Source organism: Nansenia antarctica, assembly GCF_963989245.1.
Source record: "Nansenia antarctica genome assembly, chromosome: 10".
Classification (NCBI taxonomy): Eukaryota; Metazoa; Chordata; class Actinopteri; order Argentiniformes; family Microstomatidae; genus Nansenia; species Nansenia antarctica.
The window spans coordinates 13,582,234-13,597,167 of NC_137680.1; the positions used below are offsets into that span (position 1 = coordinate 13,582,234).

Consider the following 14,934-nt stretch of genomic DNA (forward strand, 5'->3'; position numbering starts at 1 on the left):
AAAGGAGAAGCTTGTTACATCCATAAGAAATTGACCTTGGACATTCACCAAAACCAAGAGATTTAGTTAATGCTAATTACAGTGAGCCTTAGGGCAGAAAAGAAATTAAGATTATAGTAATTGTCTGCAATTAAGATGGATCATTGGATTTGGCTGCGTTCAGTGCATCAGTTTGAGAAAATAACAAATATATGCTGAGACATTAGTCTCCTGAGGACCCAGGGAGCAGTCTGGGCCCTGTCTGACCATCAATCCTGCTGAGGACGTTACATTACCCTTTTGTAGTATGTCACCTGTTCAATTACTATATACAAGGTTTCTTTTTCCATCCATCACTTCAGTGCTTTTAATGTTCAAAATCCTCGCAATCGGACTTGAAATTAATTTGGACAGACGTCATGTTGATGTATTAGGCTCGTGCCTCTCTGTAGGCAGGTTAGGTATGCCGTACGTGGATGTGCGACGCCGGCGTTTATGACTATAACGTCCAATGCCATTTTTCAACTACGACCGCCATGGATATATTACATATTATATATTACATACAGTGACTTGAAAGAGGGAAGGAATTAGGCTTTTTTGACACACTAAATGGTTTGCGTTGACTGTTCTTACGGAGGAGCGGTGGAGGTCTGCAGTCAAGGTTGAACCATGGAACACGATCAGGCTCTGTCGAAATCTCCAGTTGCAGATTGTCTGGAATTGATTAGCCGTCCTGGCCCTTTTTTTGGCAGCCTCGCTGCAATTGGATCCATTTACTTGTTAGAGACCACAAAGGTTAGTGGTAACACTGCAAATAGGAAGTTGAATTGTGATTTTTTTTTTGTCTTTTTTTTTTTTTTTTTTACATTTAACTTTTCCTCCCCTCCCCCTGTCCCTTGTCTTGTGTCATGCCTTTGTTTGGCTCAGGTCTGCCGGGTACACAGCGGCGGTGGTGAGGCAGTGTCAGGGAATTCCGTGTTTTTATTTAAAGCCTTCGCGATGACGACGGACAGGACTCGCTTGTCTATTTTTGACAAACTCCCCAAATCCCAGGTCATTAGTTGTTTTTCTTTTCTTTTTTTTTACCCAGAAGCCCTCTGCTCGCTGCATCCAAGCATGGAGTCAAATGAATCTGATGCCTGTTTTTAATGAGGAGATTTTTACAGCTGTTGGCTATGGAGGTTTCACAGATATTTAGCTGGGTTCTGTAGCCCACGGCATGGGACAGAAGTGAAGCTGAAGTTTGAGAGTAATTGAGTTATTTTATGCAGAAAGGGCTTATGTAGAATGTAGGCAGTGAAAATGTGACCCCATGCTTGTACCAAGCTTGTGCTGCTCAGTAATTGCATCCACATATCCTTTTGTCTAGACGTATGAAATCCACAGGGGTTGACTTTGTCATTTTCTTGATGACTTAAACTTCATATTACCACATTTAAAAATTGATCTGAAGTTACATGGAGCATTCAGTTCAAATGGCACACAACTATCTATGATTTTTTTAGTACGGGGTTTATAGCCATTTAGCCTGATGTTGAAATAATGTCAGAGTTGGACACCCTGTCTTTTCCCACCCGCCGCCTCATTGTGTTCTCTTGATAGTTGGATGCTGTACTGCTGGGAAGGTCTAGTTGGATGCTGTACTGTTGGGAAAGGTCTTTTTGGATGTAAAACGGAAGATCTTTCCACTTCACAATTCAGTCATTAAGAAGACCACATGGTCATTTGGGTTTTCCCGAAAAATACATTTTACCCTAAGCCCAAAAGAAGCGGGTTCGCTCCATATGGCTGGAATCTCGTAAGGCTATCATATGGTAGTGTTTAACAATGCATTTGTTTCAGCCCCGGCCCGGCCACGTTAAGAAGGGGGCACAAGTTCTAAGAAGGAGTGTTCCCCTTTCTCTAAACCGGTTATCCCCGACACCCCCACCCCTCCCCGCCCCGCCCCGGCCTGACCCCACTCCCTCCTCCAGTGTGAGGCAGGTTGGTGGAGGGGGAGAGACTCACAGGAGTCTCCCACACCACCCCAACCCCCAAACCCTGAAATGGAACTCTCAGGAGCCAGAGTGAGTGAGGGGTCGAAATGAAAGTGATCCCATCCCTCAAGGAACAGGGCCATGGTTGTGTAAAACTAAACCAGTCAGGGAGGCTGTCTGCTGCTGGGCTGTAAGGCCGAGACATGTCAATAGTTTAGGTTGTAGCCTAGGTCTGGGTCTGGCCCTTTCTCTTGCTCAACTTGTTCTCTCTCTCTCTCTCTCTCTCTCTCTGTGGTGCTCCCCTCATCCCCTCTACCTCTGCAACTCTCTCTCTATTTATCCTTCTTCAAGGTCTTAAGAAGGAATAAACGTTTTTAGACCCGGGCCCCAAAAAGAGAGTAGATGAAGTTAAAGTCCCTCTGTTTAAGAGGATACACAATTGTTCCTTCTGGAAAAGCATTGCCAGATTTCCCCCTTTTTCTGAATTAGATTAAACCAGAGAACGCTGGTCATTTTCCTACACGCTCCAGGACGGGGGGGCGGGGAGGAGGAGGGGGGTGGGCAGCCCTGGGCCTTTTAGAGGGCACCGTGTGTTCCTGCGGTATGCCGGAGAGAAGCACGTTCAGGGGGGGGTCGCAGGGTTAGGGTAACTCCCCCGTGAGGAAACGCGATCATGTTTGTTTTGATGTCATATCTGATCAGGCCTTGACTGACATGTACCCCATCCCCTCCCACCCCCCTGATTTCAGGGGGCTCTGATCTGTTGAACGCGAATGACGTTTGTTTGTGGTTCACCATCGGTTATTGGATTGTTTTGTTAGTACGTGTTGTCGCTCCCTGACATTGTAACGGCGGAGATTGTTAGTCCACTGTTCCTGGAAGACTATTTTACACTGTGTTCTTCAACGTTCTGCCGAGCAAAGGAACGAATATCGGGGCCCCCCACCGCTCAACTTAAACACAACACAACACCGTAGATTGTCTGATGTTTTAATGAATTGGCTCTGGCTACGAGCTGTAATTATACGTCGATGCACCATTTACTTTGCCTGAACCCTCGTTTACAGGCCCACACCACAGAGAAGCACTCCCTTACCCCCGGCCTGGCCCTCCGCTGGTCTCCCTCTCCACCGTGGTAATGGTGCCACAGACAGCCTTCCTGATGGTAGACATATGTTAGCGATCACGACCTTAACTCGCGTGATCTGACAGCAACTGACACTTTTCGTGCTTGTTAGGTCCTAAATAATGACCCATAAGAGCACATTCTTTTCCACGCATCGTTTTCCACAGTTTCTTTTTTTCTTCTTCTTTGCTGCTGCTGCTGAGTGTGAGTGTAATCGCAGAGGTGTGTGTGTGTGTGTGTGTGTGTGTGTGTGTGTGTGTGTGTGTGTGTGTGTGTGTGCACGCGCACGCGCGCGTTGGGGGTCATTCTCCCCCTTTGAGTGACAGGTTGATCAGCCCCCCCCATGCCTCCTCCAGCCTGTAAGCGGAATCACATTAATCACATCCCCCTAACTGCTGTTTTTCTCTCCTCCTATCCACCTCCTCCATCACGTCTGTGGTGGAGGGGAGTGGTGATGGATCGTGCTGTGTTGCTTGGAAGCCCCGAGTCAGTCAGTGTGTCTCTTTATGCTGAAGTAATGCTGTTTGTTATTTGTTGTTGCGGTTTATTTAATGCCCCTTCCAGACACTGATGTCATCGCAACTCTCCTCCGTACGTGGTTTTGCTACCATTACTAAAAAGACCAGCTAGCTAAATCGGTCAGAGCGAGAGAGAGAATGTTTATCTGGTGGGGGAGGCCTTGAGGTAAGGCAAACATTATCTCCAATGAGGTTATTTCCAAACGGGGCATTTACGAGGTAGAACGTCTTAAAGAAGTCATCGCTTTGGAAGCGACAGTTGAAATGGGCCTGTTGGTGATTGTGGGATGGTGGGGTTCTGGAAGCATTAGCGTGGGAGGCGGTTTGGCCTGGCGAGGGTCTCGCTAGCTTACTCATACGTCTGTCTGTCTCTCGTACGTCCGTCTGTCTGTCTCTCTAGGGGGGGGGGGGACCAGAGACCCGATGAGTGCACCAGGAAGTCATGATTAGTGGGGGTGAACTGTTTTCATACAGACCGCTTCATAACCCTTTGGTTTTTAGACGTAGACACACACACACACACACACACACACACGCTGGCATACACCCAGTCAAATGAGTATCTAAATTGGTGTGTTTGTGTGTGTGTGTGTGTGTGTTAATGAGGTTAGTTCAAAGAGGAGTGCGTGGGTGTGTGTGTTAGGTGACTGGGCTGTGGGGTGAGAATGAAGTGGCTGTAGTAGTAGTCGTCGTTGTGGTGCGGTGGTGTGTGGCAGAGTAGGTGGGGATATTTATAGGCCTCTTCTATGAAATGAGGGACCAGCCGGAAATGTAGGGGGGGTGGGTAGGGGGTCTCAATGGTGATATCAGGGGTGGTGGTGGTGGGGCTCGGGGCTTAGTTATGTTGAAAGCCACAAGGGAGGCCAGGCCAGCTGCACTGGGGAAAGGAAAGGCTTTGGATCAAAGAGCAGCAGCCGCCCCCCCACCTCCTCTCTCTCTCTGTCTCTCTCTCTCCCTCTCCCCCTCTCCCTCTCCCACTCTCTCTCTCTCTCTCTCTCTCTCCCTCTCTCTCCAGTGACACATCCATGGCCCACCCTATCAAAGAGTGCCTCTAGCAGCTAGCAAACCTGGCTTTCATTCTGGGACAGTAGCAGGTCCCCGTTCCCAACCCCCTTCCTCCCTCCCTCCCTCCCTCCCTCCGTCCGTCTTGTTTGTCTGTCACGGCAGGCCCTGAACCCAGGTGGAGAGAGGGAGCGTGTCCAGGGGAGGGAGGGAGGGAGGGAGAAAGAGCGGGAGAGAAGAGAGGGAGGACATCAAAGAGGGGAAATGACTAGAGAGAATGGAAGAGGGAAGGGTTCTAATTGACTTAGCCTTAGGAGTTACTAAATCTCCCTTTGGTTCGTCAGAGGCCCTCTGCGTACCTTTTTCTGGCCGTTACTTTGAACATGTCATTGTATTTCATTTTTGTAATAAGGCCTCCTTCGCCTTTTAGAATAATGATGTATATGTCGTCATCTATTAACATTCTGACATTATTAGCAGTCGCTCAACATGACAGATGGGCTCCATTAAGGTGGCAAAGTCAGACCAAACTGCACCCCGGCCCATTATTATGTTCAAAAGGATCGTCGTAGCTCGCCTGGTTCACCGTGTCTCTCCCAAGTGAATGGGAAATATTTATGTAATTTGATATAAGTTGGGTGACTTTGTTGGCTTTTATAAGCACCAAATGACTTGAGATGATAGGTAATTGTCCGAGCCAGTTACTGCTTTGAGTTTCCTTAGCCTGTCCCCCCCCCCCACCCAGTGTCCCCTCTACTCGGTGTCCCATTCCCCCACCCCCCACCTGACTAATGCTCCTCTCCCCCCCTCCCCCCAGCATGCTGGCAGACAAGCTGAACATGACGCCAGAGGAGGCCGAGAGATGGATCGTCAACCTCATCCGCAACGCCAGGCTAGATGCCAAGATAGACTCCAAACTGGTAAGATTGTCTGGCATGCCTCATCCATCCATCCATCCCTCCCTCCATCAATCAATCAATTACCTTCCGACTCGAGTTGATGGATTGACGAAGCTAAACACTTTCATTGCTCTCTCACAAAAGTTTGGGTTTGAACTTTACTCTGGTGCGTGTACGTCTACGTAATAACTGTCCTATGACAGAAGAAGAAGAAGGAAAAAAAAACTGACTACAAAAGGATTGAGGTATGGCATTATGTGAGCTGATGTCATAATGGGAGGTTTAGACAAGAGTGGTGTAACCTCACTCACCCCCCCGCCCCCGGGTCCTTGATCTCTTGTGGCCTAGTGTGTTTTGGTGTACCCATCACCACACCGGCTACCCCACCCCCACCCCCCCCTGTAATCACCGTCAATCATATGCCACCCTACCGTCGGAATGACATAGAATTACCTCGAAATTCCCCTGAGATTTACATAAACGCGGACAGAGAGGCCACTGATTGGCTACGGCGGGGGATGGTGTGTCTGTGAGACGCGTCATGATTGGCTGTCTCCCCCGTTTTTTTTACTGGGTACTGTGACAGCGAAAAAAGAATGGGTGGGGGGGGGGGGGAAGACAAGTTACGTCGTAAAAGGAACTAATCCAGATGTGATGTATTCTACTCCTGGTTCTAGGGTCACGTGGTGATGGGCAACAACGCCGTGTCGCCATACCAACAGGTCATTGAGAAGACCAAGAGCTTGTCCTTCCGTAGTCAGATGCTGGCCATGAACATAGAGAAGAAAATGGCCAACAGCACCAGGAACGAGGTGAGTCATTCTGTCTTTTTCTCTTGCACACGCACACACTTACACACTTACACACTTACACACACACACACACACACACACACACACACACACACACACACACACACACAACCCCCTTCGTGTAGCAAGACTACCATCCTAAAGTCAGGTGTTTCCCCTCTGGGGCTGAAGTTGCTGCCCCATAGGCACTGAACTGGGATCAGCTTCTCTCTCCCAAACCGTAACCTTGATCATTAGTTTGGGGGGAAAACCTGACCCCAGGTAACGTCAGTAAACTGACCCCAGGTAACGTCTCCCCTTGTTTCACCCCCTCCCCCCACCCGCTCTCCGACGTGAGCCCTCTAGTTCAAAGCCCTCTCTCTCTCTCTCTCCAAAATGATCAGCTCACAGAACAATTTAGTCCCAAGAATGTTGATGAACAACCATCAACAAGAGCTCTCTTTTACACGGAATCTACCCGTAAGAGCAGGTTTCCATTTGCCCTTCAAAGGGCTAATGACAAGGTAGACGTTGAGCGCGGTCGTAAAAGAGACGAGGCCGAGTCCTGTGTGACTCAGCTCTCCAGACCCCAGCATAAATAAGGTGGATTCTCACACTCGCCCTCTGAACTATTACTCAAAAACTCTGGAGTGGCCTGCACTTAAAGAGTCTCTACAGATGTTTGGCTTTGGGGTCCAGTCTGCCCGTGTCGTGTGTTTTGATCTTGACCGGGTGCGTGCGTGCAGGCGGGCGGGGTGTGGACTGCTCCACTCAAGCCCGGGATGATCACACACATCCTCCAACCACCTTCTCCTTGAAGTTAGGAAAACGACGGACTATCTCTGTAAAACGAAAGGCAAACTGAATTCTTGACCTTTTTTAAAAAAATATGTCATCCCCACTCCTTACTACTACTACTACTACACACACAAGGCCAAGGCCATGGTGCAATTACGATGTGTGCATTAAACGTCCCCCTGTTTTAAAGTGCCATTGGTCTGAGTGGGTGTCTTTTGATGTGTTCAGCTCCCCTCCTCCATCCCACCATTGTTTGGATATGTGCAGGACTGGGGGCTGCCTGTTAATGCTGTCCTGTAAAAGCATAGAGCCCCTCATTAAGGAACTGGTGTAATTAGACAAAAGAGGCTGCAAACAACTCACAAAGCACCATTACACGGCCCCTAGTCCTCAGGGCTACAAATCACTTACATACACATACACTTACTGGCTGCCAGCTGGGGGGGCTGCGGAGGGTCTCCACATAACCACCTCATGTGCACGAGACAGGCGCGCACCACACACACACACACACACACACACACACAAATGTCAACTCCAAGCGTACAAGTACACATTCACATGTGTGTCTAAAGTCAAGCATCCTTCCAGACAGTGTGTGTCCACCAGTAGTCTAACCATGTCCCCCCTCTCACCTCCTCTCTACCAGACACCCAACTGGGCCGGAACTGAGACTGGATTCTAGACGGGACACGGAGACACGAAGACGGACAGATTATCTTATTCCAGTTTCTTATTCCAGCATTCCCAACCAAACCACATCCTAGTTTTTCTACTTGTCCGACAAGGAGCAGAGAGAAGAGAAAATGTTTTTCTTTTCTTATTTTGCACTTGATTCAAGTCATCAGTGATTCAATAATGATAATAAAAAAAGACCATACAAAAACCCATGTTCACCCATGATTGCTTTATTTCTGGACATTACGAATGGTGGTTTGAGGCCGAAGCGGTCAGACCAGTTTTGTGTTTGTGTTTGTGTTTGTGTGTGTGTGTGTGTGTGTGTGTGTGTGTGTGTGTGTGTGTGTGTCTGTGTGTGTGTCTGTGTGTGTGTGTGTGTGTGTGTGTACGGGGGCGCGCGCTGGTAATACTTGATGAAGTTTTAATGTGCGTATTGAGTCAGCAAGGAGCGGGACAGTTACAGACAGTTTTGTGCGATGCGGCTCATGTATGCGCTGTAATGATGAACGAGTGTTTAGTCTGCAGGGTTTTTATGGTGTTTTAGTGGCCGGGGGGGTTCACCAAGGCAGCAGTCACACTGAGTGGGAAGTGAGGAGGAGAGGGCACACAGAGGTGATGTAGAGCAGCTACAGCCACCAGTGGTCATACTCTCTGCCAGTCATCTTCCCCCCCGAGAGGACATGCGGGAGTCGTAAACCTCCATTAGCCAGACGGGAGACGATAATTGTAATGTTTTCTCTCTCTCTCTCTCTCCAACCCTCTTACCCTGCCTTCAGCTGCTTCCCCCTTCTACTCTCAGTTGGTTTTGTTCTTCCCCCTCTCTCCTACTGATAAAAATGTAGACAGCATATTGTGTAAGGTAGACAGAAAGATGACAGCGATTGTGTGCGTGCGTGCGTGCGTGCGTGTGTGTGTGTGTGTGTGTGTGCGTGTGTGTGTGTGACTGTGTGTGTGTGTGTGTCTCGTGGTCACACACAGTAAACTGGTACATTTGCAAGCTGCATCACTGAAGAGGAGAGAAGAGGAGCTCCCCGCTGCCACGCCACTCAGCAGGGCACCAGCCAGGCAATGTGAAACACTGACGTCACCTCTATACCCTCCTATGGACCGGACTAGGCTTGCTGGGCTGGAGGGTGGGGGGTGTTTAAAGTGATTGGTTTACCGGTCCTCCTCCATGACACATGAGGAAAATAAAAGTCTCCTAGCCCTCAATTATCACATTCACCTTACCAGTGCACTCTCTGATGTTGTTGTAGCAAAGATGTCCAGACCAATACCAGACTTGCGGTTAACAGCCTTCCTGACCACAATGTCTGTCACTGCACTTTGAATAAATAAATAAACAAAGTCAGGCGAAAAGGTCGCTATCGGTTTTGGCAAGAAGACTTCCACAGTCCATTTTTTAAAGGTATTATTCTTTTTTTACACACATTGAGGTTCCTCTCGCTCACACACACAAAAGGTTTGCAAGCAGTCCCAGTGATGAAATGGAAACTCACATGGTGTGTTTTTTATTGCTTGAGGTTAGAACTCTCTCTTTTCCTCGTGTGTCTTGTATAAAACCAGTATAACAACAAAATGTGTAAAATGAACTTTTGTAATGTTAAGATGGAAGGACTCAGTGGTTTCCGCTGTGGGGTGGCCGGCCTACGCAAGACGCTGCCTCCTAAATCCATTGTCTAGATAATGGTATTTTAAGGCTATGCTGCTATATCTATTTCTGCTATGTGGTAATGCTATATTTAAATGTGTATTCAATGTACTGTCCTTTGACCCAAGCATGACATTTTTATATTTTTGATTCAAAAAACATGTTCGTTATGAAGGCGACATTTATTTCAATAAAGGTTTAAATCACCTCTGATAGTTCAATTAAGGAAAGCTTTATACCAGAATAAGCTTTGTCTATGGAGCATAGATGGTGTCCTCTCATGCATTTCACCCCAGCAGGGCCTAGACCTATGGTAATTCCACAAATTCTACCTGGTAATTCAATTTGTTTAGAGTCTGAAATATTATAGACCATTCTGGAGGCATAGACATCTGTGTCATGATAAATGCCCCACACAAGAACTATAATTTCCTAGAATAAATAACAGATTAAGTGCCACACCTAGTGGTCAAACGGGGTAGGACATTTACAACTAATTTCATTTATATCCCATGCGCTGCACTGATGACTAGGCGCCCTGTCAGAGGCCCACGCAACATAGAGACGCATCGGAAATGGCCATGTATTCCATGTATTCCCTTTTTTTATTTGCCGTACTTTTTCTGTCACATTTGAGCGAATGTAAGTATTCTGACTTGTATGAAGTGATGGTTTCAGTTGGATTTGTTTCATCAAGTTTTCTTGAAGTTTTCATTCATTTTCCAATAGTTGACCTGCCAGGTTGAGAATGGGCTATCGAAAGTTGCGCAACCAAAGTAGTTAGAAGTAAAGCTCCACTGAAACTGCGCTGGTCTCGTTCTTACGAAGGCCTACGGACGGTAAATGATGATGAAGATGATGATAAAGGCGATAATTATGATGAAGAAGATTGTAGCCTTGGTTATACACTCATTGGGCCATTAAACACACTGACGGTAGCGTGTAGCGAAATTCTATAATGAGACACATTGTTACACTGCAATTTGTCCAATACGATCAACTAGGAATGGAATATATAGGGCCTACCAATACGGTGGAAACAATTCAGAGTTATTATAAAGCCACGGTTCTCTTGTTTCGGTGTGTAGCTTAATGTGATGGGCAATGCAGGGGACAGGCCGCAGGCGTATGGCGACGATGCTCTCGGCCAGTCCATGCAGGTAGGCCTACAGCTCCAATGTGTCAATTAACACATTGTAGCGAACGGGAACTGGTAGTGTAACTCGCTACAATATTTCAACAAACACTTAAGAGAACTATCAATCAATCGCCCCGTAGCCTTCATTCGTTTGTTTGGAAACAGATCTGGGGTTTGGATTGGTAGGCTTAGGCTATAGGTCTTTGAACTCCTGAACCACGGGGTAACATTGTAACTATTGGAACGCCCACCACCAAAAACGGCATGATTGGACCTAACTCAAGCGCTAGGACCCTGAGGGAACCGCATGTGTAAGGATTCGTTCGGGTAACTAAATAGCATGCATGTGTCATCTTCAAAATCTTAAATGAGAAAAAAAAAATCCTACTTCACTCTCTGGCCAAGGGGGCTTCTGTCTGACTGAGCCCCACACACACTATCTCCAAGTCTCCACGTGACGAGAGCAGCTATATGAGAAAGCGAACCCCAAGCATCAGGACCAGTCGCTTTACTCACTCGCCGACCATTTAACCTCAGCCCGCTCGCAGATGCAAACAACCTAGGGGGAGATCATTCTACTGGCTTTGACCCACTGCCTGAAAACCCAACAACCCAAACGGAACATCAACAGGGTAATAGACAAGTTTTGTCGGTAGTGAAACGGGACATCAGCTTTGATCAGGAAACACAGGTAGACATCGGGAATAAATCCGGCTGCGCGTCAAGAGGGAACGGGAAAAGATCTGTTTTCTCCGGACCGGAGCTCTCTGTTCTCGGAAGAATAAACTTTTCAGACCAGAGGGATGCTGTGTGATCATATTCTACACTGGCATTCTGACGGGACATAAGTTGGACTGAAGCGGATTGAGACTTTCATTCATGCAGGTATATTGTGTTTTCTGTTACGCGCAGCATCTCTCTAGCGGACTTGCTTTGGGTCGCTATGGTTTATTATATGAGACGCGCAACAACAGCCACGTTTTACAATGTTTTGCATTCATTCCATGCCAAGTTGCGCTTTTGACGAGAATGCAACCTAAATTGCAATGTGGTAGGCCAAAAAATAAATGATTTATTTCATTGCATTTTTCATTGTTATATAAATCATTTACATACAATCATTATCAGACACTCTACACTCTTCGCATCAAGTATTGTTCCCCCTGTTTGGATAGAATGTTGTTGGTTTTGTCACGTTGTTATCACAATAACATGTTATCTTTCTTTCCACAGCGTTCAAAAGGGAAACTTGTGATTGAAGGATCCGTGCACCACTTCATAAAATGATATTATTCCGTGGTGAGATACTATGCTGCAGTCGCCGCTCGTCTGATGTGTGACACATTGGAAACGTTCAGAGAAACTGGAGGACACCGAATCCGAACATTCATCCCAAAGCACTTCTCACCCGAGTCGGAGCAAACATATTAGCCGTCCAGATGCAGTTTCGACTGTTCTCATTTGCTTTAATCGTGTTGAACTGTATGGAGTACAGCAACTGTCAAACGCAGTCGCATCGCTGGAGGAGAAACAAAAGAGGTAGGGGCTACTAGGATTATTACCCAACCTAAAGCATCCTTGACAATGAAAGTTCTGATAAGTTTTGGATAGTTTATTTTTTATTTTTTATTGAGAATGTTTATTTTGGTCCCCTATGCAATTCACAATACAGATAAAAAAAAGAAGAAGTTTCATGGATCCTATGAGAATTCTTCGCATTAGAAAAAATATGACCACCCATATCACACCCATACCATTGTACTGAAGCAGTCACAAAGATGCTGAGGGTGGTGATGATGGTCGTAAAACACAGATAATTCACCTATTTTTCTAAATGTGTTATTACGCACAGGTCGCTTAAAAATGAAGGCTATTTGGCACCATGACGGGGCGCCTTGTATTGACTAGACTTATTGACGGACATCAAAACCTCTCACCAGTAGCCTGCATGTAGCCTGTAACAGTGGGACCGAAAGTCCAGCGACAGTTCCAGACTGTATTCGCTGTTTGAGGTGATGCATTTCTGCTGGGCGCTCGTCCTGATGAGGCACTCTGGTGATGTTTGGCGATTAGATCAAAGTCGCCGTGAAAAGACATCAGAGATAGGACAATATACTGCCTATCTGACTTTATCGATCGATCCAAGACAAAACAACAAGGTAAAACATCAGTCCCACAGAGGTGAAGGCTATACTCTGGGTTATTCTGTTCGCTCGACTTTGGGGAATGAATGCGCAACTAAATCCGATCGGGCAAAATTGGGATATTTTGGTGGATAGACAATTTGACCTATTCATTTGAACTAAACTGTAACATAAGTAGTGATTAAGGGTGTTCGTTGACGTTATGAGCTTTGTGGGATATTTAAAGTTATGGATTAGCCTATGTTTTCCATGTCACCTATAGCCTATACGTTTTGCGGGCAAAACGGTAATGCGCAAAACGTGCGTCTTTGCTTGGTGACACATCGTGTGCCGTTTGCTCCCGCAAAAGATGTCTGTTATCGTTGGCGTCGCCTTGTCGCTTCTCATGGTTTCTTGGAGTATAATAGGCCTAGCATTGATACATTTGGTCAAATAGGCTACACAAGTTGCCTCGATCTCTGTGCTTTAACGTGTCCGACACTCGTTGCCAACAAAGAGCGCACTGTGTCTTTAATTAAATGTGGAACTGCTTAAAGACGGCAGAGAGCCGCTAGTGCGCCTCTGGTCTATCGTGGAGCGCGGCGGCTTAGGGGGGGCGTATTGTGGGAGTTATTTAATGAATAGATGCGGAGCCCCCTTTACCCTGTCATATGAATTGGCCCTCTACAACCCCCCTAAGCTGCTTTTAATTGATCTCATAACCACAGAGTTATCTTTGAACAGTTGGTACCCGGCAGAACAATCGCCCCTGCCTGGGGAGTCGCAGGGATTTAGCCCCCCATGGTAAATAACGGCGACTGGGAATGAATGAGCAGGCAGACAGTGGAATCAGTTCGCCGGCTGTTTGCTCACCCCCGCCCCCCCCCCCCCTCTCCCACCGTGACATAATCACGGTTTCGTCCCTTCTCCAGTGGGCTAGTGAGAACTGCGAGATCTGAAGTGTGTGCTGTGGCTATTGAACTCCATTGTAACATAATGTGTGTAGAGGAAAAAAGACCTCTAGACAAAACGCACAGTGTGTGAGTGTGATGTGTGGGGGTACGGTAGGATGGTCCTGTTCTAAATGCACATTTTTGGGGGCTTGTAAATTGTTAGGCAATCACAGATTTAATCATATGCACAGCGTGCCAGGGGGAACCTCCACACCGGCTGCAAGCCTTCCTCCACTACCCATCTGCAAATAATCAAGTAATCACTGCGGGGTACTGGCACTCACACACACATTTTCTGCTCTTCTATTTGTCTCTAAGGATTGTGTGATCTCAGATACTCCGTAATATAATTTTCTTAATGGGATCACAACTTTCTGGGTTGTACCTGAGTTGAACCGGTAGTTGAACCTGAAGTTTGGGAGGCTAGGTTTGAGGGAGTAGAGGCAAATGGACTTGGTATAGGTGTTTGCCTGTGTTTGTTGTAGTGATAGAAATGGTCAGAATGCTTTTGACTTTTGGGCATAAGGTATACATCCTAGAATGTGTGTGTGTGTGTGTGTGTGTGTGTGTGTGTGTGTGTGTGTGTGTGTGTGTGTGAAAGAGAGAGAGAGAGAGAGAGAGAGAGAGAGAGTGTGATGAGAAGGGGGGGTCAATGGGGGAGGGGGAGGGGGGGAGGTGTGACAGCAAGAGGTTAACTCACACATTTGATCCGAGAACAGCATTAGGCTGATCCGTATACAAATTACCGTAAGCTCTCTGTTAGCCTGATCCTTTTACACATTACCGTAAGCTCTCTGAACCTCTCCAAGTGGAAGCTTCAATCGTCATCATCATCATCATCATGCCTAAGCCCTCCGAGCAATGTATGAGTTTGACCAAGATTGTTTTCTAGGGTGGGGTGAGATGCGGTCTGGGGGGGGGGGGGGGGGGGGTTGGTTCCTGTTGTTATGAACTAGAACCGAGGCCAAAAGCGACATTTAGCATGCGCTGGCGGGCGGCCAAGTTTCTAGCTTTCGCTTCCTCCCTTTATTTATCATGGTTATCGAGAGAAGCATGTGAGAGAGATCACTGTTCAATCGGGCTCGGGGAAGGCTTGAATATTTTCCTTGCCCTCGAGGCTCCTATGACAGCTTTATATACAGTCTGTCTGGCACGCAGCAACAGCAGCAGCAGCAGCAGCAGCCGCAGCACACACAGAGAGAGAGAGAGAGTGCTCTCCAAATCATCAGTCTGCTCCAGCTCGGAGGCCCAGACTGAATATGAAATTGGCCCCATTCGACTCCCCAGGCATATAGGCAC

The 14,934-nt window shown here is 47.1% G+C and overlaps 2 protein-coding genes across 5 annotated transcripts in view; both read left to right on the forward strand.

The window, feature by feature from the left end:
* Positions 1–7,980, forward strand: part of eif3ea (eukaryotic translation initiation factor 3, subunit E, a) — a 38,965-nt gene extending 30,985 nt beyond the window's left edge. Inside the window, exons 11-13 of the mRNA XM_080541336.1 lie at positions 5,422–5,524; positions 6,181–6,315; positions 7,742–7,980. Of these exons, the coding sequence (XP_080397462.1) occupies positions 5,422–5,524; positions 6,181–6,315; positions 7,742–7,777 (274 nt within the window). The 3' untranslated portion in view covers positions 7,778–7,980. The remainder of the gene's footprint in view (positions 1–5,421; positions 5,525–6,180; positions 6,316–7,741) is intronic.
* A 4,015-nt stretch (positions 7,981–11,995) lies between these two features.
* rspo2 (R-spondin 2) overlaps positions 11,996–14,934 on the forward strand; it is a gene marked incomplete at both ends in the record, with an annotated part of 59,887 nt that continues 56,948 nt past the window's right edge. For 3 of the 4 annotated variants that reach the window (XM_080540653.1, XM_080540654.1, XM_080540655.1), the window contains one exon: positions 11,999–12,098. In XM_080540653.1, the coding sequence (XP_080396779.1) occupies positions 11,999–12,098 (100 nt within the window). Of the gene's footprint in view, positions 12,099–14,934 lie in introns of all 4 variants that reach the window. The other variant, XM_080540656.1, reaches the window with a different exon arrangement.